General features: G+C 46.7%; 1 protein-coding gene across 1 annotated transcript in view; it reads left to right on the top strand.

Annotated features, from left to right (window-relative positions):
- The window catches only part of LOC103180339 (rho GTPase-activating protein 32), an 81812-nt gene extending 72294 nt beyond the window's left edge, over nucleotides 1–9518 (top strand). The window contains exons 20-24 of the mRNA XM_042343819.1: nucleotides 274–345; nucleotides 1249–2289; nucleotides 2491–2787; nucleotides 2837–3396; nucleotides 3816–9518. Coding sequence (XP_042199753.1) covers nucleotides 274–345; nucleotides 1249–2289; nucleotides 2491–2787; nucleotides 2837–3396; nucleotides 3816–6158 — 4313 coding nt within the window. The 3' untranslated portion in view covers nucleotides 6159–9518. The remainder of the gene's footprint in view (nucleotides 1–273; nucleotides 346–1248; nucleotides 2290–2490; nucleotides 2788–2836; nucleotides 3397–3815) is intronic.
- The last annotated feature ends 18339 nt before the right edge of the window (nucleotides 9519–27857 follow it).

Below are 27857 nucleotides of genomic sequence, written 5' to 3'. Positions count from 1 at the left end.
CTTATCACGTCTTCAAGACGTCCCAAAGCGCTTCACAGGATATACTGTAAAGTGAATTGACCGTATATTTTGTGGGCGAAGCAAGCGTCTGATTAATCAGTCATTCACCTCAGTCTTTTTTGAGGGAGGAGGGAAGCCTTGCTCTGTGTAAAAGTGGCTGCTGGTCTGCCTACAAATACACAATAATTAAATACCATCAAGCGGTTTGAGACTTTTGATGTAATGATGCTTTTCTTTCCTGTGCTAATTGCGTGTTTGTTTCCTCACCACCAGGGAGGGGGGATTCGGGAACCCTCCGCTCTGCTAAAAGTGAGGAGTCCCTTTCCTCACTGCACAATGTAGAAGGTGAGTCATGGGGATGGGCTGGGGGCGGTGGGTGGGTGGTGGGTAACAGTGGGTGCAGGTACCTACAGCAACGCCTTGACAACACTCATGTTTATTTGAACTCATAGCAAAACATCTGTTCAGTCCCGACTGCTTAATGTCAGATATCTACGCCTCATACTCTCCGGAATTAGATAAGCAGGATGTGTCCCTCCAGGGAGGGGGAGAGGGAGGGGGAGAGAGAGAGAAGGAAAGAGAGAGAGCGCATTCCAGTCTATCTCTTCGATGATCTCACTTTGACACGATGGTCTCACAGCTGGAGATTCTCTCCGGTTTAAGCTGCTAAATATTCTGCCCCTTAGAGTAGTGCGCCCCCTGCTGCTGCTTTGTGGCACTGCCACATATTCTGGTCTTTACGCAAGTCCTCACTCCCTCCCCCTCGTCCCGTGCTCTTCCTACTTTCAGGTCCCTTCTGAAGACCTTTCTTTTCGACCGTGCCTTTGGTCACCTTCCCCCCCTCGGTCCCGGGATTTGTTACTGTGAAGCGCTCTGAGACGCCGTCCGGCGTGGAGGGCGCTATATAAATCCGCGTTGTGGTTGTTGTTGTTGTTGGTCAAGATGTGAAGAGGGTTATCAGAGGGGATGTCGGTGAACTGATTTAAGAAACCTCTTGTTGCTGTAATGTAAACACTTGTGGTCGGGAAGGATGAGATCAAATGAGCCGAAGGGCCACCTTGAACCAAAACCTCTTGCAAACACGACACGTGATATTGACACTTTATAATCTGGACTTCGATGTGCTTATTGCAGTAAAACAAGCAAAGCTCCGGTGTGGAAGCTCTGATGGGTTTCTGTCACGTCACTTGCCGACTGGAGGCAATGGTATGCGAGCGCTCAGTAATGATGTATGATGTTGTCTTACAGGAGAATCGAAGCTCTACAGACCTCGTCGACCTCGCTCCAGCAGCGATGCTCTGTCCGTTTCCTTCAATGTTGGCATCCTTCCCAGCCTCAATCATTGCAACTCGTATGACAACCTGCCCAACGACGAGAGCGAAGGAGAGGACACTATACTGCAAGTGCCTGCCCTGGTGTCCCCCAGGATGGAGGAAGTGGAGCTGAGCCCACCAGACATGGGAGCAGCTGGGTTGGACTTTGACCCAATGTCCTTCCAGTGTAGTCCACCTCGGGCAGATCCCGAAGGGCCTGACTTCAGCACACCTCATGTGGATTTTTTTCCCTTCATCAGCAAGGACAGAGCAATCGGTAGCAAAAGGGAGATGGAACTGGGGAGTGAGCATCAAACCCCAGGAAGCGGAAGCAGTTCAGAGCCAGTTTCTCCTTCGCCAGACAAGCTCATGAGCCCTTTCTTCTCTCCTGATCTGAGCCCCACTGAGGATAAACTCGCCAAGCCAACCTCGTTTGCAGAAAAGATGGTCCATGCCTTCTCCCCCAAGGTCGGACGCAAGTCACCCAAGTCTCCACCATTGACTATTTCTGAGCCCATCACTATATCTGTGCCAATGCGAGTGTCTGAGATGATTGGCAGCATGGCGACAGTTTCACTGGGTACCTCTCCGTCTTCCCCCAAGCCTGCTGTGAGCAGCAATGTGAGCAAGTCCCCTCCGCACATGATCTCGATGCTGCTGAAGACCAGCGAGGGGCAGATCCCAGAGAGCTGCCAACAGGAGATCCACAGGAAGTTGTCTTCTGCAGCCGTTGGGTCATCATCAGACGCCAGAGGTCAACACCCAGAGTGGTACGAACTGACTAATCAGAATAAGACTGTTTCATCCACTCCATCGCAGTCGGGGGGTAAAGGTCAAAGTCCGGAGGGGCATGAACCAACCAATCAGAATAAGGCTTCTCCACCCGCTCAATCACAGATGGTTAAAAATCTACGACCAGAGTGGCGTGAACCAACCAATCAAAATAAGGCTGTTTCGTCCACACAGTCACAGACAGGTGAGACCTGAATTGAGTGCGAGTTCACTTTTGAGGTTCCGATGAGAGAGAGAGACAGAGAGTCAAAGATGTTTCAGTAAATGCAAAGTTGTTCGTGCGTTGCTTCTATTGTGGAGTTTGTAAAGTCGTCGGGGACAATAAGGGCTTGATCCTCGCACCGATTCACTAAAAATCAAGTTTATTTTTCTCTCTGATTTGCAGGCACGGTGGCCGAGTCCCCTCAGGAGGCTCCTGCGGTCAGCGCTGTCCCTCTCCTCCCACCACCTCCGCCTCCCAAGAGCGCTGCCCGCCTGCTGGCCTTGGCTCTGGCCGAGAGCGCCCAGCAGCAGCAGACCAGCGCACAGCCTCACAGGAAGAAGGGGAACCAGCCCCCCGTCCCCCCGCCTGGGCCGCAGATATCTGTGGACCGCTCCCACCCTCCACCTACTCCAATGGACCGCTCCCACCCTCCACCTACCTTCATGGAGCGCTCCCACCCTCCACCTACCCCCATGGACCGCTCCCACCCTCCACCTACCCCCATGGACCGCTCCCACCCTCCACCTAGCCCCATGGACCGCTCCCACCCTCCACCTACCCCATGGACCGCTCCCACCCTCCACCTACCCCATGGACCGCTCCCACCCTCCACCTACCCCCATGGACCGCTCCCACCCTCCACCTACCCCCATGGACCGCTCCCACCCTCCACCTACCCCCATGGACCGCTCCCACCCTCCACCTACCCCCATGGACCGCTCCCACCCTCCACCTACCCCCATGGACCGCTCCCACCCTCCACCTACCCCCATGGACCGCTCCCACCCTCCACCTACCCCCATGGATGAGAGCCCGGAACCCCAGTCTGAGGCTCTCCCTCCTCCCCCCCCTGTCACCTCCCACCACAAGTCTGCTCCTCCCCCTACTCCCCCCGTAGTAAGCAGCCACCACAAGCCTGTACTTCCTCCTCCTCCCCCTGCAGTCACCAACCACCACAAGTCCGCACCACCCCCTCATCTCCCTGCAGTAAGCAGCCACCACACCTCAGCACCACCAACTGTCGACCCCCAGCCCGCCACCGGACAAGCCCCTCCCAGCACCAAAGTGGGCCCTACACCTTCTGGCCAGGTAAGAGGAAATGAGATCATCACCAAGTGCTTGTGGAATCATAGACTGTTAGAGCACAGGCCCTCGGTCATTCTGCACCTGAATGTATCTCCACACGAACCAACTCTTTTACCCAGCAGTAATAGAAGCCTGGTTGTTAGTTGATTGGTGGATCGCTTTTATGGAGGAGGGGGGGTTGGGTAATAATCCCTTGAATTAAATAAATAATAATAATAACGTAGTCACTAAATCCACGATGTTGGTGGGACGCTGCTGTGCGCATTTGGCTGCCGCGTTTCGCCCGCAAAATACACTTTCCGGTGGATTCTGTGAAGCGCTGTGAAATGTCTCAATGACCTGATAAGGCGCTGTATCCAATACAATGATTATTATTACTATATTTTATATATAACAGTATACCTGTCTGATTTCTGTTTCAGGTTCGAGGTTGCACATCCCCTGTGAAGCAGCCGGAGACTCGCGTGTCTGAGCCGTTGGCTCCTGCGTTCACCAGTGATATCACCTACACGAGCCGTCCGGCCACCGCCATGGCTGTGCACAGTGGGTACCAGGAGAAAGCCAGAGACAGCGCAAAGGGGCCAGTCACGCACCCGAGAGCTGAATCTGTTCCTCCTGATCACAGCTCTTACAGCAAAACTCCACCCACCCCACCCCTGAGATCGATGGAAAGCAAGATAGCCGCCAGTCATTCCTTGGTGGATACCATCACAGCCTCCAACTTCCATTCCTTCCTAGCTTCAACAACGATACCATCTTCTATTGAGGATGCTTTACCTCCAGCGCCACCTGCCAAGCCACCTTTCCTTTACCAGTCACATCCCTATCATTCCAAGGGGGAGAGCTTGCCAGATCCCGACACCTACTACCAGCAGAAGCACCCTCATTTCTCCCAGCCTCTCGTGTATCAGTGTCGGGCTGACAGCGTTCCCCAGCACCTGTCTTACCAATGCAGAGCCGAGAGCATTCCCCAACATCCCGCCTACAACTCCCGCCCGGAGAACCTGGCCTCCGCGTCGTCCAGATTCAACACGTTCAACAGCAGCCAGCTCAAAGCCATCAACCTTCACATGCCCAAGCCCCGCTCCCACTCCAGGGTGGACTACGCTCTGGCGGGGACCACAGGCCTGCGGGCACACGGCTACCCACACGCCCAGTTCGAGGAGGCACCTTACCCGACATTGAGGCGGGTCCACTCCCTGCACGTCCCGCCATCTTCCATTCGGTCGGTTCCCATCTCGAGAACAGAGGTGCCTCCAGAGGATGAGATTTACTATTACCAGCGGCCCATCTACCAGTACAAGGCCTACCAGCCCCCGCCTCCCCCTCAGTCGGATTACCACGTCACTCAGCTGCAGCCTTACTTCGAGAACGGCCGGGTCCAGTATAGGTACAGCCCGTATTCCCCCTCGTCCTCGGGGTACAGCCTCCACGCCACCGATGGCACCTTTTACGACCTCGCCGATCCCTATGGTTCCGCGAGGCTGAGGCCGTTCCACTCGTTCACCAGCCGGGATGTCCCGCAGTACGTCGGCAGGTTTCACGGAAAGAGTGCACCCTACCCCAGTGTGCCCCCGCCCTACCCCAGGGGCAGCGCCCACCACACCAACGCAGTGAGCAGGGAGCACAGCTTTGTGAGCCGCGACGTACCCCCTTCCCCGGACGTCAAGCTGGCCCACATCATGTGGGACGCCGAGGACTCGGAGAAGTCCCGCTTCCAGTCCATCCGGCGGGAAACGCGAGCCCGGCAGAAATCCAAGGGCGCCGTGATGTCCCAGTACGACAACGTGACCCCAGTCCTGCAGGAGGAGCTTGGCGGCCTAGAGGTCGTCCACCTCCGAAGCAAGTCCGACCCCGGGAAGAGCGGCCTGCTGATGTCGAGCGAGGGGCAGGAAAGATGGCACCCAGGGCCTGGAAAAACCCCGGATCCCGATCAGCTGTATGCCTTCCAGCGCCAGGAGGGCGAGCCCGACAGCCCGGCGCCTGCGTACCTTGGCTCCTGCGCTCACCACCACCACCATCATCTTCAGCATCACGGGGTTTTCGGCAACGGTCAGCTAGAAAAGCCGGCACTTCCTCAGAAGCAGAGCAACAGTAGGGCCAGGAAGGGGCACGAGCAGCCCTACGACCAGTTGCACTACGCGGCTGGGCTGCAGCAGGAGTCCAGCCAGAGGCAGTTGCTGGACTCGCAGACGTACAGCGCGCACCCCGTGCTTCCCCCGGCCTACGGCCCGAAACACAGGCAGGAGCACCCGGACTCCCAAGCATATCTGTCTTCAACTGGAAAATACCTGCTCTCCTCGGCCCATGAGGCCCCGCGAGGGAATTACGACGACCAGGCCACCCGGTCCCCGGAGGAGAGACCGGAGCTGGAGCGGCCGAGAGTACGGCCGAGCCCAGCCGACAAGCCCACCCGAGCGTGTTACAGCGAGGAAGAGGAGCTGAGCAGAATCTCGGTCCCCAGCACCAGATATCAGCAGCACCCTGACCCTCTGCCCAGGGAACAGACCGTCTCGTACCCCTGCCCGCTCCACCTGGGCGGACCCCGGCACAGCACGTTGACCGTTGCGTCCCAGTACGACAACCTGGATGACTATCACGCGGTGTCGCAGCAGCAGAGGGCCGGGGTGGGGGGGAGCATCCAGTTTGCGGCCCCAGGCCCCGGTCACCCGGCCAGGACATTCGGCACCGCTCTAGGCCAGGGAAGCTACCTGCCCACAGACCTGACGTTGCAGAGATCGGAGGCCGAGGTGCACGTGGAATGAGCAGAGATTTTAGTCCCTACAGTGTCTGCTGGGCAGCGCACTGTTTTATTTTTTAAAAAAAGAGAGAAAAAAAAATCATCCCAGGAAGCTGTTTTTAAACCCTAAATATCCCGAATGTCTGACCTTTCCGTCGTGTGTTTGGGCCTCAGTAACTTAAGGATCTGTTTGGACATCAGTACATGTTCCATGAGGCGCTGTTTTGTGTGAAAGACTGCCCCCCCCCCCCGGGTTCAACACTACAGAGAATTATGTTCTGTGTTTTTTTTAAACTAGCGAACAGCAAAATCATTTGGCTTTTAGTGGAGCCATTGGCTCCGCCATCTGTCATTGTCAGTCCTGGAGAGGTAGCTGTGTGGCTTTGACAAATGGGGGGGGGCCTCCTGTTTGTCAGTTAAAAAGAAACTCAGTTCTGGGGGAGTGGGGGGTGAGAGGGTGGGGGGCCCTGCTACCAGATTGAAAGGTTAAGTTGGATCCACGAGCAATCCTCCCATTCCTGGCTTCAGACACCGGGTGTCAGCCATTGCAGGCAAAGCGCATTGGGTGGTCAATGGCAATAGGAAATGCCACCTTGGCTACCCTAACCGAGCAACATCTAGTTTCCATCTGCGGGCCAGTTAACCTAACCTAACCTACCTGCCTGATGCCATTCGTTCTACCAGGCATTATTGGTAGTCAGTGAATTTGGGGTGATTTTAACTATTGCATAAATATATTTGTCCACCTCGCTTGTACGTGTTTAACTAACTTACTATTTGGGCTTGAAGCTAACCAGATCTGGGAGTCGGGCACTGCACGTTTCAAAAATGTCACAAACGATTTCGATCCATAATCAGGCGTTTATAAATCGCTTCCAACCTGCCACATGGAAACCCTCCCCTCCACTGGGATCCTTCCCGGAGCAGCGTGTGGGGGAAGTCAGGCTGAAGATGACCCTCAATTGCTGGGATCGACAGCTTTGCCCCACTGGTATGTTCACAGCACAGTTGCTAGGAGGTTAGTAGTAGTGTATAGGAGCACTCGGCATTCAGGCTTTGTCCTTGTACTGGAACTGCTGGATCACTGGAGTGTGTTCACACTTCCAGCTGTCTCTGGCGACTTTACTCCCTGACACTGAGCCACTGTCACTTCTCTTGTCCAATTTTAAGGACTGTCCTTTACTGAGCAACATTGCTTAAAAGTGAGTCAGAACGAATGGTCAAAAATGTCTGTCTGCAGTTTGCTGGGAGATTTCGGTTTACATTGCAAAGATCTCAAAGGGTTCTGAATTCTCCTGATGTTTTTTTTTGTTGGTGACGCTTTGCTTTGTCTTGGGTAATTTGTGAATCACATACCATATTGTATCTCATGTTAGTCTCATAATTTACAAAATGAAACACTGAGTGAATACAACAACAGTGACCTTTCCCAGGGATTTCCACATCAATAGTAAAGGTGCTGAGTGTGAGTGAAATCTCCTGAGTAATGGAGACTGGGGCCCTCAGCAAATATGTCCTTCCCCACGGAAAGCTAGCGCTGACATTACTAAATGATCCACCATTGATTTATCCTATCCTGGACACAATGACAAGCAAAGCAGGTTTATGATAAGCTCGTACTAAAGCATCCCCTGTGACTGTTAAGCATCTGTTATTACCATTGCATCAACCAGCACAAGACATGAGGTCACAGTCAAGCAGCTTAGCCTTTTACTCCCGTGTAGACAAATACTACCACACAGAGGTTACAAGGCACATTGGGCGAGGATTTGGCAATAGAGGTTTGCACGTGGATTAGTGTCCGTGTTTTGGGAGAGGGGCCTCGAAGGACTTTCTATACGTGTGCCTTCAACACAGAAAATGTTCCTGTGTTTAGATTTGCCTTTTTTGTAGCTGTTTTTATTTGAACACAGCGATTGCTGAGACTCGCTTGGAGTGGTTGCTGAGCTCAGAGAGATGAATCCACACATGTATGGGGCTCACTGATCCAGTACGGCCTGGGATAACACAGACACTAAAGTGAGTTCCACTGTAATGCCAGTTCCCTAAAATAACCAGCAAATCCAGATGATATGAGGAAAAAAAGGGAATGAATTTACAAACAGTGCTTTTTAAAAAAAAATAAGAAACCCGATGATGAAACTCCTATTCCTTGTCTTGTTGATACAGAAATTTTCAGTACAGAAAGAGGCTGTTCATTCAGCCTAGGGTGTCTGTGCCACAGCTCCCTGTGTAACCCTCCCTTATTATAAACCCCACTTCTTTCCCACATCCTTAAATATTGATGATTATTAAGGGTTAAGTTAATGATTGAGGCTGCGTCTCCTGCAGGATGTACAGTCAGGGTTCAGTGGCAGACATATTCTGGTGCTCTGGTAGAATTGGGACTTACCTGTCAACACTTGTACCTCAATGGAGAGATGGTGAGGTTTTGCCCACTTGCCCACAGTGGTCATTGTTAGATGTAAACTGGACATGTCATAAAATACCAAGGAAGGCCTGAAGGTCTAAGTTGACTAAACTGTTGTGGACCCCTGTGATGGTAAGCTGGGAATGGCCTCCTGCTGCGAGGAAGACGTAGAAAGAGGATTCTCTTACAGATGGAGTAAACTTTGGGAATTGTGATTTGCTGATTAGTAATTAATGTTCCTAGCTGCACACACCACCTGCACCCAGCAAATCCTTTTTCGTTCCTTTTAACGTTCTTTGTTTCAATCCCCCTAAACATTGCTCCACATGACAGAGTTTGAGATGGGCTGAGACCTGTTCCTTGTGATTAAAGTGCATCGTTAGTCTTAATGTCTGACTGAAGGGGTCGATGTCACAGGAGCTCTGGATAGAGCTAATTTGACATTCTGTAAACTTGTGGGAGCCACATTGTGTGTCTCACCCAGTGGCCAAGAGGGAGATGCCGGGAATCATAAGACTGTGCCTAACTTGTGTACAAATTACTGACAGAACTGGAGAAAAAAACATTGGCAGCAAAAGAATAAAGACTTGAGACCAAATCTGGCACATTCTTAGGTTCCTGAGACATCTCTTGAGTCCTGCGGATTGGGAGGTTATAACGTACTGTGCTGCCACACCATGAGAATCAATCTGCCTATTTCCTGTGACTTTTATTTTGTGTCTTGATGTAAAATGTGACTAGGAAACATTCTTGTAACTATGTGTAAATACTGGATTATGTTTGTGACTTCTGTACATATCAGACTGACTCCTCTTGCTGCTGCCAATCTTGTATCAAAACTGGAGTTGATTTTTTTTTCCTTGTTTTTTTTGTACTGTACAGTGATGAGCTGGACTTGCACAATTCTGCAGTGTAGCGTTGTTCCATTTACAAGGAATCTCACCTGCATTACATAAAAAGGCAATGTCAACCCTACTCACCTGAGGTGTCATTCTCTCATTGACTGACTGCTCCAGGTCCAAGGAAATGTCAGTTCAGGGGCTTTCAGACGCACCGTCAACAGATCACTTGACCCTGTGTGACCATGCTGGGAATTCACAGTGACAACCTAGATCAGGATTGCATGTGCTTTTGTTCACATGTGTCGCTTCCCATGTTGAATGCATGTGCTACACACGTGCTCTTTCCGTACAACTTGCGTCTCTCTGTTGGACTGTGTTCACTGATGTGTTTTTTTCACTGTTAGACATTTCATGTCAGCAGTGTGGTCCTTCTACTCTTAAAGATGTCATGCTATGAAAGTGCGATTGCAGTTGCACTGCACGTATGTAATATTCAGGTTTACCAAAGCGTTGTATTGCATTCCAACATGAAAACCATTCTTAATTACAAACTTCCTCGTGCCGTGTTTCAATTATCAAACGTATTATTCACAGGTGATCGATTGCCAGACAGGTTCCGATGAAAAGGGGTCTTTAGCCGGTTTGATCCCATCCTTTCCTTCCACAATACCAACCCTTGTCTTCTGCCTCAAAGCTTCGGTTCATCGCATGGTATCATTCTGCACTCCTCTTGCACTCCCTTCTTTATTGCATTTCAATACAACACTTTCAGTGAGCAAGCAGTAAACGTATGGAACAGACTCCTCGGGACGGTGGAAGCAAAAAGTATTGATTCTTTCAAAAGCAAATTAGAGAGATTTCTTTTAGGAAATAATATCTCAGAATACAGTATATTGTTTGAGGAGTGACGTGTGCATGCGACTGCCAGATGGTGGAAGGCGAACGAGATAGACCTTGGTCTTTCGTCCAGCAAATTCTTATTAGATTTCCCAGTTGTTAAAATGGGGGTTAATGGGATGGTGCTCGAAAACACTATTGATCCAAGTAAGGTACCAATTCCCACTTGTGGGGCGGCAGAAACATGGGACTAAACAGGCAGCTCTTTCAGAGCCAGCGCAGGTGCAGAGACATTATCAGAACACAAGCAGATGAAAGAGATGTTATGATCTGAGTTTCTGGACAGTTGTGAAAATAAGAATCTATATTTCCCATGTCACCCAATTGCTATAGAAACAGGTTAATGTTGGTCCTCTCGGAATGGAATAGGAGTCTGGCTACAGCACTTAAATCCTCGGAATGAGAGTCTACCTACTGTTAGTTATTTGACCTCCGTAATCACTGAGGAAAGCAAGATTGGTCTAAGACCTGCCGGCTGTTACTTCCGTCTCTCAGTCCACGCAGCAAAGGGCAAAGAAAGAAACATGGACCTCAAACTGTCAAGCTGTTTAAGCTCCGAGTTATCCACATCCACTGATGGGGAAAGGTCTAATTTCCTTCCGTCGTTAATTTGTACGAAAGCTGCATAGAATGTCTTCACCACCAGAGGACAGCACGAGACAGCTGATTGCTCTAAAGTGGCCTCGATACCCAACCTATGATTTGTTCCTTTGCAATTATTTTACTAAAAGAAAGGCTCTTTAATTTGTTTTACAATGCTAGACACGAAGGCTCTTCGAGCGTTACTTTTCTCCCTGTCTTCTCCTTGACCGTCCATTTCTCTGCTAATTTCTAATTCTCTATTCTTTCGTTTTAACGTTGGTGACAGGCTTGTGGTGTTCATGTTATGAATTCCTATTTCCTTCGGGGCTCTGAACCAGACTTGGGCAACGTCAGGACAGAGTTTCTGCATGTCACAGTGATGTCCAATAGGTTACAATGAGGACTCCATTTGCATGACTCCCATTTCATATGGAATACAGTTCAGCAGTAACAATAATCCTTATATTTGATGCAGCGCCTTATCACGTCAAGACATCTCAAAGTGCTTCATAGAGATTTCTGTGAAGTGTAGTGACTATTTGATGGAGAACGTAGCAGCCAAATGTGTACACAGCAATGTCCGTAAGCAGCTGTGGGGCGAGTGATCAAATTCTTGTCTGGGACATTGTTGACCAGACCACTGGGAGGAACTCCCTTCTCTTTGCTAATAATGCCATGTGGCAAACTGGACCCCATTATCTCCAACTAGTATTTTTCTTTCTAACTTTTCTGCATGTTTAAGGTTACACGATGCACTTTGTTAAATATTGGCCTCTGATTGGATAAAACTGGTACCAAATAGCTGTTCTCCTCCCCGTCCCCATTGAGAATATGATATTAATTTTTGATTTGGCAGATTATTTAAGTGACCCGGTCAAAAGTGCGGCATTTTCCCAGTGTGACTGAGCCCTGCCCCGGCAGCGATCAACAATGTTGTCTCAAGCGCTCTGCGCCGCTAACCTGTGTGAGGGGGCACTATATAAATGCAAGTTGTTGTTGGTGGTCACTGCCCTGACCCTCTCAGGACTTGGGATCAGGTTTCTCGCTCAAAGCAGAGATACGATCAGAACTCCAGCAGGTGAACGGAGATATTATAATCAGTGCTTCTTCCATTCTGTCCAATTGTTGAGAAAGATCTGCATTGCGCACTTCACCCACATTGCCATAGCAACAGTGCGCAAACGCCAGCAACTGTAACTGCAACAGATGTCTCCTGAAGTTCACCACAAATTCTGAGAAGCGTAATAAAGACACAGGGAGGGGGGCAGGAGAAACCTCCGGGGGTGTTCATAAACCCTCCTATGGCGGAGCCTGACACCGAACCAAGGGGAGGTGACCGTAAGCACGGTTGAAGAGGAAGGTCTTCAGGAGTGACCTGAAGGAGGGGGCAAGGCAGAGGGATTGAGGGCCAGAGGTCCATAGACATAGAAACAGGAGTAGGCTATTCAGCCCCTCGAGCCTGTTCCACCATTTTATAATAATCATAATTCTAATAATCCTTGAATTTGATATAGCGCCTTATCGCGTCTTTAAGACGTCTCAAAGAATGTACCCTAAAGCGAATTGACTATATTTTGTGGGTGAAACGCGGCAGCAGCGTCCCACCAATAGTCTTGGATTAAAGTGAGCTTTTATAAGATCATGGCTGATCTATACCTCAAGTCCAGTTTACTGCCCTCATCCCATAACCCTTAATACCCTGACCTAACAAATATTTATCTACTTTCATCTTGAGTTTCAGGGTGTCGTGGCTGATGGTGGAACGGTGGGTACAAAGGACAAGCAGGAGGCCGGAGCCAGTTTAAGAATGAGTTTGCTACTAAGAGAAACTTCACTTTTTTCTCCCCCACTGAAGCTGAGAAGGTTAAACGACAACCTGATAGAAGTCTTCAAAAATGATGTAGGGTTTTGATAAGGTAACTAGCGATGATAGATTATTTTCACTGAGTCAATAACAAGAGGCACAAACTTAAGTTAATGATAAAAGGAATGAAAGGCAGGTTAGCAAATGTGTTACAATGAGGGTGGAATTGAAAAAGTCCTGAGATTCTTATTAAAGGGAATTGGTTTGATGTTTTAAAGAAGAGCAAAGGGGTATTGGAGAGCAAGCGGGAGAACGGGATTAGATTAAGTGGTTTATGCAAAGAAAAACGAGTAGATTGGATGGGCTGATGACTATTTTCTGTGGTTCTTTCCCCTGAGCGGGAAAATATCACATCAGATAAGACTGCGGTTGAGGGAGAATCACTTGATGTGTGTATTCCGCAGTTTTGATTTTCTTTTTGGAAATGAAGTAGGAACACATCTCGGGGAGGTGGGATTGGATTGTGCGTTGTCGGGGAGGAACAGGCAATGAGAGGAAGAGCCAATCGTCTTTGCCTGTTTTCTCGATGCTCCTTATATCTACACCGCATCCTGCGATATTCAGCCATGGATGTGTTTGGCAGCTACTCACGAGTTTTGTGCCCAGGCATATTGCGTGTTCGTCGCTCTGATCTGTAAAATATTAAAGACCCTCTAAAACAGCAGCTACATTATTTATGCTTACTTCTCAAGCCGAGCGGCAACATCAACCCAACAGCTTGAGTGGGCCATTACCAGTGAGCTCTGTGACCACTGTCCTCTCAGTAAAGCCAGGAAGGTCCACAGTCACCCAGGGCACTCTTGAGAGTTGACCACCCTGCCTGGCTGATCAATAACACTTGGATGTGTAGATGTTCCCTTTATCTTTAAACCAAAGATTTAAAGGTTAGGCCTGTCCAGCGGGATAGGTTGAGGAGTCAACAGATTCATAACTTATCAGAGAGTTTCTTTTTATCAAGCCTCTGTACCTATCCCTGAAGGAAAAGGAAACCTTCCTTTGATGCCCGGGATAAAGGAATCGTATCTGAAAAGGAAATCTCTCCAGAGGACTTCACCCAGATGGCGATTGTGAATATTTAATTAAAAGACTTGACGAAGCATTTGGATAGGCTTAGACCAAGTTAAACATGATCTTGTGGCAACGCAATCGTTTGAAGACCTTCCTCTTTGTGCTTACGCTCACCATCTCCCTCCCCCGGCTTGGTGCCAGGCTATGCTCCACCACTGTTAAGACTGCCCCGCATGAAGGGCGCTATATAAATGCAGGTTGTCGTTGATCTCTGATTATTAGTCAGGTATATTTGTCAGAGCAGAGCTGGTTACTTTAAAGTGTAGTGACTGCACCTGCTTCTACTTAAAGCTTCATTTTTGATCCATTGCATGTTGTTGATTCAGGTATTGATACAATGTGAAGTCCATTACCTGGAGGCTGTGTCGGTGCCTCTGAGATTGGCAATCAATCATTTTTTCCCATCTCTGTTTTTCTCTCCACTGATGACGTACACGGAACAAGATTCACCTTCTTCAGTTATGGTCTTAAAGGGCGAACACAGCAAAACTGAGACAGCTTATAAAGCAGTGAGATAATAATAATAATAATCCTTGCATTTGATATAGCGCTTTTCACGTCGGGAGGATGTCCCAAAGCGCTTCACAGAATATACTGTAAAGTGAATTGACTGTATATTTGTAGGCGAACGCGGCAGCCAATTGCGCACAGCAATGTCCCACAAACAGTCGTGGATTGAAAGTGACCAATTCTTTATTATTGTTTTTTTTGGAGGGATTATTATTAGGCTCTGTGCGGAGTAAGGAAACTTGCCCAAGGTTTCGCCCTCTGCCTGGAATTGAACTCGGGTCTCTCGCTTGCAAAGCGAGTGCTCTAACCACTGCGCTACAGGACTCCACAAATGAGGAGATGTTGACTATACAATATCCTGCTATTGACCTGAAGTGTGCAATTAACACGCTGGATATGAATGAGCGGAGAACGTTCAGGAAGCATTTAACAAATTCAAGTGTCAAACAGGAGACCTCATTAATTGGTCTTAAGTCCCCAAAGCACCAAACCCCGACAATAGACGTTCCTTTAATGATTGCAGGTCAGCCCGAGTGTCTGAGCACATTAAAATGTCTTTAACTTTGGTTTCAGTTTAAACATCATGGTGCAATGTGCGTTATTTCTTAAATGGATTTCTTAATGATTTCATTAGCGGGTGATCTTTGTTGATCTCTCGGGCTCGTAATACCTTATGGTGATTATCCACTTTCATCTGTGCGCCTGAAATCTATTCCCAAACAAAGAGGATCAGACATGCAGTTGAACGTCACTCAGGAAAGTAAGATTATGTCAGCCATGGCTCAGTTTGCAGCTCTCTGTGGTTGGACCTTCAAGGCAGTGAGCCCATAGTCTGAGCAGTTCATGAGCCCTATCCCTCCTATTCCCCTCTATACCCTTCTCCCTCACATATACATCGAGTTTCATCTGAAATACATTGATGCTATTTACTTCTGGCAGTGAATTACATGGAATCCACAGCCCCCCCCCATAGGATTTTTGTCCTGCGTTGAATCATTTTGAAATGGGGTTGATTAAGAGATTTAACAACGAGTTGGCACAAAGATCTCAATGTTTCTAGTAGAATGGAGCAGCCTCCTCTGTGTCCCTGAGCACAGCCTAATCTTCCTAGCCGCTATCTGCGCCATTAATCTGCTATTTTGAGTTGCTGGTACTTGATCTGAGACCCATTAGATGTTGTGTAACACTAAAAGCCGGGGAAATGGAAGCTAGCCACCAAACCAGAGACAGTGGAAGAATTTTAATGGGGTGTGCGCAACTCCAGCGGAAATAACTTTAGGATAAAGTTGGAATCTCGGTGCGTGCTGAGAGTTTAACTTATTTCTGAAACAAGAGCGCCGACCGCAAATATACTTTACTGTTGCCAAGCTCGGAATGCCCAGGGCTCTCCGGTCGTGAACTGCTCTCAGTTAATGTCTTTTCACGGACACTGCATCGTTAGGCTGATGTTTGTGCAGCACCCAGAAAATTGACGTCTGCCTCCATCGTTCACGAGTGTGTTTTTTCAGTGCTAAGAGAGCCGATACATGTTTTGGAAACAAATTAACTCTCCCCCAACACTCCTGTACCCCGTAACTCTCCTGTACCCCTCTATTGAGAAGTCTCGAAGACGTGATAAGGCGTTATATCAAATGCAAGACTTATTATTCCCATCTCCCTGCTGTGTGCAGCAAATTTCCTCTTAATTACTTTGATACTGTTCGCTCCAGCCACAGCTTCCACATTCTCACCACCCTCAGCATGAAGAGGTTCCTGCTGAACTTCCTAATAGATCCATTACTTAGCGAAGCAGTGATACTCTTTAATTGTCGTACATGCTTAATCTACAAATTCATAGCCCATCACTGTTCGGCTGAAGCTGTTTTTGTCTGAATTTGGACAGAAGATCGATGCTCGATGGAAGCTCGTAATTAACGGAGTAATAACCGCTGGTCTGATCTTGCCTGTTGGTGACAAATGGAGGAGCTGAGAGAAGTGAAACTGAGTAATAAATGCCATTGATTTATAAACTTTATTATAATGCTACATCTCAATATAAGTCCTTAATGGGCCATCACAGATTGTAATTTCTTTGCAGGATTTTGTTCCAAAAGTCTCTTGTTGGAGGCTGTTGCCATTAATGTGAACAGTGAATTTGGGTGATCATTAACACACCATGATCATTAATACTAGTTCAGACCAGCTGAAATGGGCCAACAATTTTGGGGGTCCAGTGTATTCTTTTGCTACCCTTGTGAATTTTTCAGTCCATGCCACGATGGGATTACCGTTATAACGGCATTTAGTGTCCAGCATATTGCACAATACAATATAAATTTTCATCAATATAATTCACGTCAGGAGGACATCCCAAGGTGCCGGGCAGCCCAAGGTTTGCACCTGACCCTGGGAGGAGGTGAAGAGAAGAAGGCCAAAAGTGTGGTCAAAGAGGAAAATCTTGAAGGAGGTGAGTCGAAGGGACTCGAGGATGGAGTTATGGGATGGGGGCAGATATGCTTAAAAGTTCAGCTGCTGATTATAGGGTAGGGGAATGAGCAGGCCAGTGCCTGCTGAGCTGAGGGAGCAGCTGTTAGGGTTTGAGAAGATTGCAGAGGTAGGGTGGAGTAAGACCGTGGAGGGATATAAAGGTTAGGACTCAGATCCACTGGAGGATGGAGAGCCAATCAAGCCAGGTTAGAATCAGGATGATAGGCTGGCAGAGCCTTCGGGTGTTAAGACAAAATACTTGCCCTAATGTTCCTTCAAGGTGATTGTTTGTTACCTTTTAGAACCAAAACACTGACAGCTGAGGAAATTAGGGGTTTCATTTATGGAATAAAACGTGGCTTCCCTTAGCATGTAGTGTCGGCAGTCATTGCAATCTAACAGTGAGCAATTGGCATGCAAGTTCTCCTGATTAGACTGTGGGAGAAAAGCTGTCATTATAATGTGTTCTGGCCCGCAGAGTAGGCAATCATCAGAAGCAGCGATGATAATAGATTATAAGGAAAGACGGAGACGAGAAAAAGCTATTTAATCACCAGAGCACCTTCTCTGACAAGTACCTCATCTAACTACAATTTGAACATCCCCCATTTCCTGTCTCCACCACCTCGCTCGCTCAATTTTCCCAAACATTTATCATTCTGTGAGAGTATCCGGGCTAAATTTACTTCAACTCATTTCCATTTCTGTCTTCGGGTTCTACTTTCTTGGCCGTCTTTGAAGTGACAGTCAGGGTCTATCTTATCTCTACCGTTAAATATTTTACATACTTTAATTTGGCTCTTTCTCTTAACTACGTGCGGTGAGTCTTAAACTCTTCTTCAGAATTTCCTTCATAACTCATTCTTTTGCACTTGGGATCAGTTTAGTTGCTATTCTGTGCCTTTTCTTTAACGCTAGTAATCTTATATTGGAGTGAACACGTCTCCAGTACATCGTAAAGTCTCAGCAAAACATTATCGTCTCTCACTTATTGCCGTATCAGCTTTTATAATTGCTTCATTTCATTTCACCACTGGTTCGGTGAGTCTGAGGGAAAGTCCAAGGAGGTTGAGGAATTCAGTTCCGCAGGAGTGGAGGTGTTGTTGGAAACCAAGGAATATGGCTTCCATCTTGTTCATATTCAGCTGTAGGAAACTTACACTCATCCAGGCCTTGATGTCTGCCAGACAAGCTGATAGAACATCGGGGGGACCTGGAGTTGGTACTCGAGGAGGCAAAATAGAGTGGTGTGTCATCCACATACATGTAGAAGTTTACCCTGTGCTGCGGATGACATCACCCAGAGGGAGCATAGAGATAAGGACAACAGGTGTTGCTAGGATTGTAATTAACTAACAGAGTAGATTACACCTGTGTCTCTTTGCCTAATTTATAGCCTTCAGAATCCTGGACATTTGCAGCACAGAAAGAGCTCATTCAGCTCATGGAGTCTCAAGAGCCCTGAGAGCAAACTGTCCATCCAATCCCAGCGTGGAAAGAATCCAGGCTTCATCTGGAAGCAGTTTTCTGCAGTTCTTAAGAAGATGAAAGAATTTTTCACAGTTCTGCAGGATCTCAATTTGTAAAAGAAAACAGTTAAGTGAAGACTATTTGGAAATCCAGCCCTTGAGTGCAACTCATTCTTAATGTACATAGTGGAAACTGCTGCCGTTGATCCTTAATGGGGAATGAAAAATGCAAACTGACAGTGATGTTGTGAATCCACAACAAAGGAATATAATTCTTTGCTGATTCATGCAAACCACTGACACTAACACTAAATCCTGGAGTAGTGAGGCGCTTATTCTGGTAGGGGCTTTGCCGTTGACAAGGATTGGGGTGGAGGGGGTGGAACTGAGGTAGAATTGCAGAGGAGGTTTGGAATTCATGCTGTGTATTTCTGTAAGACCGTTAATGTGATTTATTCTCTCTGGGGAATTCGAGAACAAGTTCCAGCCAAGACTGGGTTGTAATGAGGTTTTTTTTTTACTTCACAAAAAATAACACATGGCCCGATGATGAACTGACTATTAGAGAGGCCTCAATGCTCATCTGCTGCTCAACAGTCCCAAGGTGGTGCCCAACAAAGGCAGCTGTGGTTGCTAAATTTTCACAAAGGTATTAAGGTTAGGAGGAGGCCATTCAACTCTTCAAGCCTGTTCTACAAGTTTGTTTGGTCGTGTCAGATATTTTAATCCTATTTGCTCCTCTTTCCCCCCCCCCCACCCCGTACCTCGTAATCTTTTTACTGTACAAAAGTAAATCTTCCTTTTTAAATAACCCAAAGCTTGTCATACAATAAATACAATACAAAATTACATTTGCAAAGCGCCTTTCAACGTCGGGAGCACGTCCCAAGGTGCTGGCATGTTATCAAGCGCTGCAGTGACCATCCTTGTGTGGATGGCTGTGACTGTTCCTGTCTGTGTTTATCTGGGAGATTTGTCGGCAATCCCATGCTATTGAATAGCGCGGGATCTTTAATGTCCTTTAAAGAGCAGGCATATGGGATCTGGGTTTAAGGTCTCATCTGAAAGTAGTGTATTTTATTTTAATATTTAGGATTGTTCCTAAATCTATACTAAGGTGATAGTCAGGTGCTGCTGACGTCTTAATAAGATTCTTGTTGTCATTTTAGGTTGATTCTCTGCAGGACTGAACCTGCCAAGTGTTCTGACAAATCACCTGTTACTGTGAAATCTGAGTTTAACAACGCATTGTTAGATCATTTCACACTTAATATTCGCAGGTAAACATAAGGCGTTGAGTTACCGTCTTTATATAAAAATCTGCAGTGTTATTTGAGACCCATTTGTGACTGCGTAAGAGAAATGAGCTTCAAAGATGCTTATTTCTGATTGTTTATTTATTATTGGTATCATTCTGATTATTTTTCTACCTGGCTCGATGTCAGGCTCTGACATTGTTAAGCGCTCCAAGACTTTGCCCCGTGTGAAGAATGCTATATAAATTGCAAGCTGTTGTTTTGTGCGCTCTGGCAAGAATAATAATCTTATTAAGACGTCAGGAGACCTTTATTTGTGTTACATTAATATAGATTTTAGTAATGCTAAATCAAAACATTGCCTTGCTTTTGCCATTCCAATCCTTTATTTTTGAAAGTGTTAAATTATTTCTGTCCACGTAGATTTCCAAGCGCTCTGGCATGTTACCCTGCGTGAGAGACGGTATATCAATGCAAGTCATTGTTGTTTCCTTTCGGTATCTAAGATGTGCAAATGGAAAGCCAGGCAGATGGACTGGTAAGATTACTAAGGTAGCCAGGGCTGCCTTTCTTTAGCAAATGAGTACAGTTTGTCCCTGAATGAACATCATAGGCAATAGGGCTCTGAGGGGGAAGGGGGTGCAAGGCTGCTTCACATCACAAGAGTGTTCTCATATTCCCAGGCTTCTCTCTCCAGCTTGGCTCGGGTAATTATCCCTTCCAACACTGGTACTAAAGGGCCTTCCATTTGTAACAGTGATGTATGTTGCAATGGGACCAGACAAGTGGGTGTTCAGTGGTTACAGATGGATATCTGTTTCGCTTGCACACAGGGAGCGAATGAATTACCACAATGTCCTGTTCTCTGCGGCCTCGCTCCCTGATTACAGTTCATTTAAATCACTCCGAACGACTTCTGCTGTGTCAAGGATCAATACAACGTGAGTGAATTATGGAAGGAAGCTGTGATTGTGCCTTTGACTGGTTTTTGATTGACGGGATTAAACCACATACTGTGCGGATCAAATAGTCCTGTATGTCTTCTCGTTGCTACACAACCTTGCGACTTTCAATCTGTTTCTCACCTTCCTGCACTTTGTGTGTGTGTGTGTGTGTGTGTGTGTGTGAGGGAGGGAACAAGGGAGGAATTTTTTTTCCATGTTTCGTTCAAATGCGACATCAAGAAGATTCAGAATTTACCGTCGAAGGGATTGTTGGTCAGATCAGAGAGCCAGAAATTAAATGGCTAAATAATCCTTGTATTTAGTCCAGCGTCTTCCACGTTGGGGGCAGGAAGGGGTGGGGGGATGGGGGTGCTTTGAAACATTCTTCTGACATGTAAGACGCTGTATTGAATGTAAGGATTATTATTATCATGTTGTGAGGAAATGGAAATGAAAGCACCTGATCCCTTGTCAGTAATTCTGTTTGTTTTTGGGTTGAGAGGCGATAAGGCAAGCAATGTTCTGGTTGTGGAGTCAGCAGAACGGAGAGCAGGGCTGAGAGATATCTGCTGGGAGATAAATGACTCATTACACAGAAATCACACATCAAATCTGCTGCTCAGTCCTTACCTATGCTCTTCATATCCTGTTCCTCAAGGTCACTTCCTTCACATTATTAATTACGTTAAGTGTGAAAGGCAGAACTTGTGTTTTTTCAGCGCGAGTGCCTTATCACATCGAAATGTCTCAAAGCATTACTGGAATTACTGTCAAGAGCCTACTTTTATAGGTAAACACATCAGCCTTCAGTGGAGGGCAAGGCTCTGCACATACCCACTAAATAATGTAAAAGAACAAATAATGTGTGCATAATACTGCCTTTGTCTGCCAGTGTACAGCACTGGCAGCTGAGTATCTGGTATCTAGATATGAGCTAGGCCGGGACAGTGAACACTGAGGGTTATCAATGGAGTTCCGAGGAACCGCAAATGTCTGAGCCTGTCCCTGTACGTGAACTCATTTTGTTCTTTCTCTCCTTCCCTGCTCTTCAGGAGACCTTGACTGAGGAAAGAATGTGTGTTGGTGTGTGTGTGTGTCTGTATGAGAGAGAGAGAGAGAGAGAGCTCCAGACTGGGCCAGAGGCAAAGTTCTTGCCTCGCTGTTCCAACCAACTCTGCTCTAACCTCCAACCCTGGCTAATGTGACACTCGGGGCACAGACCCTTCACACCCAGCTCCTGCTAACCTAATCCTTACCAGGAAGATTGGTCCTACCTGTTGAGGACCACTCTACCTGTGAACTGACCCGAGTGCCTACGGCACCTTGGGATGTCCTCCCAACATGAAAGGCGCTACACAATGTAATTTGTTGTTGGTGGTGATAGTCCTAGCTGGACAAGCAGCATTTGCCAGACAGTGTTTGCAATGACAAGCTATATTGGTTTCACATTGCACATATATTGCACACTGAAACATAATGTCCTAACTCACCAATTCCCACATTAGTCCTAGGAACACTGACAAAACTGTATTTATTTCTCAATGCTTTGGGTAAGCATGACATACTGCACAAGATGTGGCTGGTGACAGCTGGCAATGTACTTTCACCCTTTTCCACTCCCTGCGTTAATATTTCGGCATCGTGTGAAAGGCAAAGATTATCCTTATTATTACAGTCGGGAGGAGTGACCTGAGATGGAGAAGCCTCTGTCAGTCCCCTTGTTACACGTTCACCGTTGACATTTACAGCACAGAAGAAGGCCATTCAGCACATCGTGTCTGTGCTGACTCTTTTAAGAGCAGTCCTTCCAGTCCCATATACCTATCCCCGCAACCCTGTAGTTGATTCCTTTTTAAGTTAAATCAAAACTGAGCAATTTCCCTGGTGTGAGATGGAGTCCGTGTTCTGGGTGTCCGAGCTGTGCTCAGAGCCAGGATGAGGGTGCAGCATCACATAGGTCACTCCACCATCCTTTGTTAGTCTGTTCACATTGTGACTTACCACACTGTTCCCCAGTTATTCTTGAAACTCACTCAAACACACTCAAGACACCGGAGGGAGAGACACTGAACACTTCTCTCTTTCTCGCTCTCTCTCCGCACGGGACAATTCCAAATCCATTCCAAAATCATACAAATTAGCCGAGTGAGTACAATAGCAACAATTGGCTGCCCTGTTTCATCCACAAAATATACAGTCTTTACAGCACAGTACAGTCAATACAGTGGTATCCCTCGAACAAAGGCTGGATGTGGGTGTCATTAACTTACTCAGTAAATGGTTACTAACAATATGANGGGGGAGGAGAACAGCAAACACATTAACAATATTAATTACCCGAGCCAAGCCTGTGAGCAAGATATGGGAACACTCTTGTGATGCGAAGCAGCCATGCACCCACTTCCCCATCAACGCCCTGTTGCCTTGATGCTCATTCAGTGATTCTCAATAAAAAAAATTAATGGCAATTTGGTGACGTCACAAGAATGTGCACAAGATCACAGGCATTGTGGGGTTGAATAAGACCCCATATGATGATCATGTTCATAACATAATAATGCCTGTATTTGTCATAGCGCCTTTCATTAAGGAGGATGTATCAGAAAATTACACGATGATTCACACAGTGACTGTATTTTGTAAGCACACGTGACAGGCAAATTTGATCATTCACTTCACGGCAGTTTGTTTGTTCAGTGCTGTCGCAAACAAACAGACTGCACCGTTGGCTTATTACCTTGAATGTGCGACAAATGTTATTAACTCAGCTTGTAGGGGCCAGGAGAATGCTGTGTTCAGACAGCAGAGATGAGGCTGGTTAATGTGAGCAGTGAGAGTAAAAAGATGTCTGTTGCTGCTGTCCCTGATTCCCTGGCTGCCTGCCTTACATTGTGAGAATAACAACTTGCCATTAAGCAGCGCTCTTTCACATAAAATGTCTCGAAGCCCTTTGCAAAATATAATTGATTGTCTATGAAAGTGAACACTGATCTGGGAGACAATGGCTGATAAACAGTGGAATGAGTAGGAATGGGAGATATTGTTTCAGAGGAGACGTCTTTTCAAGGGTGAAGGACGCCAGGCTGTGCTATGTTGTAGCCTCTCACCCAGAGGGATAAGCCTTGCTACCCTTCACTGTACTGTCAGTAGGGCCTGGGGTGTCCTGGCTCCCAGCTCTGCTTCAGGAGTTTAACCATCTGCTTAGGCTTCTCATTATCAATTTGAGACCTGGCCAGGCCAATATTGTAGGATGTACGTAAAAAAAAATAGTAATAATAATTTGGCCATTCAATACACAACTGTGGGACACTGCTGTGGTTCGCCCGCAAAATATAGTCTTTACAATACCCTTTTTACAGTATATCCCGTGAAGCACTTCGAGATGTCTCAATGACGTGATATGGCGCTATATCAAATGCAAGGATTATTATTACTACAAAGGCCTGCAATTTCACCCAGTCTTTAGCCTGAGAACATTTTCCACATTTCTGGATGATCTTAACTTCAGGTATTTAGACTGACACGAGCGCTCTACCCTCAAAGGTGCTGCCCTTCAGACATTTAACTGAGGCCCCGTCTTTTCAGATGTTTGCTCAACAGTTTGAAACGTGAAGGGGATTTCTCCTGGTGCCCTGGCTGACAATCTCCCCCAAATAAAATCGTCATTGATTTCATGGCTCTTTGTGGGATGTTGATTTGCACAAATTGTCTGCTGCGTTTACTCACAAAGGGCACAGTCGCTACACTTTCCAGCACATCCTGTGAAGCTCTTTGAGACATCTTCCCAACATGAAAGGTGCGGTATCAAATGTAAGTTTTTTTTTAGGACAAAATAGGCTTGCAGGCTAAGACTAGATAGAAGTCCTTGATGCAATCCTCTCCCCCATGTATCCAATTTGACTGTTTCCCCGGGGAGGAACCAGAACAGTGGACAAACCGCAAAGATGACAGCAAGGTAGCAGGTTGGCAGTGTGGGTGGGAGCTCTTAGGAACATGGTTGATTGGATTAGGTTTGTTGGTGGTGGCTAACAGATGGCTGTGCATGCAGTACACTAGATAATTATTGGCTCACTGTCTCTAAAAAGCTTGAAGGCACGGAGTGAATAACATCAATATTTGGACATGATTGTGTAACGCTGAGAACAGGAAAAATGCACACTTGTTGCTTTGATATAAAGATCAGAGAGGAGAGAGGAAGGACCATCAATGGGGGAAGAAGCATTGTGTTTCACCCACAAAATATGGTCAATACACACCCTTTAACATTCCTCTCTTTCGAGGGTCAGTCTGATTCCCTGATTCAGTGGACGGAATCCTCTTCACCAACGCTCGTTCCAGCCACGCTCTCCGTTGTATGTAGGGGATATGAGTCTCTGATCACTGGTGTGGGGTGAGAGTGTGCAGAGAGGCATCTGGTTAGTATTGCTCTGATTCTGTCAGGCCAGCAACAATCACAGGCAGGTCTGCTCTGATAAGGACGGTTCCTGCTCCCTCCCATCAGATACGTAGCTGGGTTTGTGTATCTTGCCTCAATTAACCGCAGTGCCTTGCTATCGCCATCTGTGCTAAACATTAGCCATACAAAGAGCTCTCTGCGAGGTTGTTGTGGCTCATGAAAATTAGTAACAGCACCTGATAAAAACCCAGCAGATGAGTGTCCAGGGAATAGGCCTCCGTTAATTAATTTACATGATCTTGTGCAAGGCCTGGCATTTATATTTTAAATAAACTTATTATGTAACCTTCATTTGAGCCCCTCACAGCAGAAAGTGACTAAACCCGGCATCACAATTAATCAGTTACAGCTCTGTTACACAGTGCTCTCGCCTCCGAGGCATCAGTTTGGGGGTTCAAGCCCCACCCGGGGGTCTCTGAGCTCCTCATCTAAGCTGACGCACCCCAGTGATGGGGTGGGGGGGAGCACCGTGTTGCCAGAGGTCCCGAACGTAGGATGCGACGTTAAACCAAGGTCCCGTGTGTTCAGATGGACGTCAAAGATCCTATTGCACTGTTTGAAAAAGTAAAGAGAGTTTTTCCTGGTGTCCTGGCCAACAATCAGCCAGATAAAGTCACTTTGGGGCTGTGTGTTGGGACTTTATTGTGAACAAATTGACAAGTGCACAGTCACTACACCAGACGGAAACTAACATCGAAGAGCTTTGAGGTTTGCAGGCATGGCATTGAATGCAAGTATTAATATGATTATTATCATTTAAGTGCTCTGAGACGTCTTGAAGACATGGCTGAGTATCGCAGTGTCACCTTGTGAGAGGAGACAGACATGGTTCTGAGAGCAGAATAGGAACAGTTTGTTCAGTTAATTTCGTGTTAGAAAAAAGCACATTTAACAAGCGGCACACCCAGACTCCACAGAGGTTCCGAGACAATGAAAGTGGCTTTGGAGGTGAAATGTAGTTGAACTCCTTTTATTTGCAGTGAGCAGACTTGGTATTGCACTACTTATATCTGTCCAGTAATTGAAACACTTTCTCACGAGTTTCATTCCACTCAGATCGGGAGATATCTGCTGAGACATTGTCAAACGTGTCCTCACTTTAATGACCTTGTCAGAGCATTGAGGAACACTTTTATCAGAAATGTTCTTTCTTTTCTTAAGAACATAAGAACTTGCAGGCGTAAGAAGATCAAGTTCTATCTAGTTCTCCTTCCACCATTCTTGACATGTCGTGTCCCAAACTATACACTCTAGCCCGAGATATTATTTTCTAGTAGAAATCTATCTAATTTGTTCTTGAAACAAAAGACATTTTCTGCTTCCACCATTTAACTCTCTGGGGAACCTGTTCCATATGTTTACTACTCGCTCACTGAAATAGTGTTCCTGCAGATTTGTTCTGAATTTGCACCCCTTCAATCTTGTTTGTCTCTCTCACTCTCGTCTTCCTTTCATCCTCTGTGGGTAACAGAGTTGTGAGCGCAGGGGACAAAATAGATGGTTTGTTTACAATGATGCCGTATCTAGACATCGACGCATGATAAGCACTGTTTTCTCAGAGTTTGCCATTTGGATCTGAAAACAAATCACATTTTCTACTCTAAAAATAATGACAACAATAATAATCCTTACATTTGACACGGCACCTTTCATATTGGGAGGATACCTGAAACTCAGTTCACTGTATAGAATAGCGTTTTGTTGGAGAACTTGACAGACAATTCGCACACAGCAAACAGCCGTGAAATGAATGAGCGATTTTTGTATCTGGGGGAAATCTGTCAGCAAGGACACCAGGAGAAACTCCCTTTTCTTCTGATGATGCAGCACCCGTTCTGCTCAAAGGCAAGGGTTATGATTGCGCGGAGGAACTGTGAAACACGGGGGATAAATAGCTCGGACACTTCTAGAGTTTGCCACAGTCTGAGCACTATACACTGGATGAGCAGTTGGTTTTCAGTGGGGACAGGCTTGACACTGAGATGTGGCTTCCCCCGCAAAAACGTTTACAGCTGTTAGCTCTCGGATGAGTTGCTATTTGCAACCTGATTCCAAACAAATGTTGGAACAGAGTTGCAGGGAACAACTCTGGGGGTCTTATAATGGTTTAGTGCCCTGTCCTTGAGCACTTTGATGCCAACTCTGAGCAGATGGCTTCACCAGCACATGCACAAGGCATATAGAGCCAGCCAGCACATGGGCACTCATGTCACCACACACACAATACTGCTCCATGGGTTGGCACTAATACATTCGATCACTCAATCCACGACTGTTTGTGGACACTTGTTTGCAATTGGCTGCGATTCGCCCACAAAATACAGTAAATCAATTGGCATATTCTGTGAAGAGCTTTGAGATGTCTCAGCGATGTGATAAGTCACTATCTAAAATACAAGGATTGTTATTCCTAAAGAGAAAGTATAGACGAATGAGATTAACGTACAGAGCTCCATTGGGCAGCTCAGGACACAATGGGCTGGACTAGGTTGCAATACAAAATTTGCGGATGATACCAAACTGCGCGGTCAAGTGAATAATTGTACAAAATGATCAGAGCACTTAAACAGATGGTCAAAAACTTGGCAGATGTGGTTTAATACGGATAAATAGAAGGTGATGCAGATTGTAACAGGAAATGGTAAACATGTTTATCAGATGTGGAGTTGCGCAGCTCAGCGATTAGAGCACTTGCCTCGCAAGCGAGAGACCTGGGTTCGTTTCCCAGTTGCGGCAAAACATTGGGCAAGTTTCCTTACTCCACACGTCTCTGTTTACCTAGCAGTAAGCAGGAACCCGGTTGTTGGTTGGTTGGTGCGATTGCATTTTAGGGGATAATAACTCCTTCAAAAAAATAAGAATAAATTGGTCACTCAATGTGTTTGTGGGGCGCTGCTGTGCACAATTGGCTGCTGCGTTTTGCCCACAAAACAGTCAATTCACTTTACAGTATATTCTGT

Source organism: Callorhinchus milii, unplaced genomic scaffold (genome assembly GCF_018977255.1).
Source record: "Callorhinchus milii isolate IMCB2004 unplaced genomic scaffold, IMCB_Cmil_1.0 Scaffold25, whole genome shotgun sequence".
Classification (NCBI taxonomy): Eukaryota; Metazoa; Chordata; class Chondrichthyes; order Chimaeriformes; family Callorhinchidae; genus Callorhinchus; species Callorhinchus milii.
The sequence above is the reverse complement of the archived record's forward strand: the minus strand, read 5'-3'. Positions and strand labels throughout refer to the sequence as shown.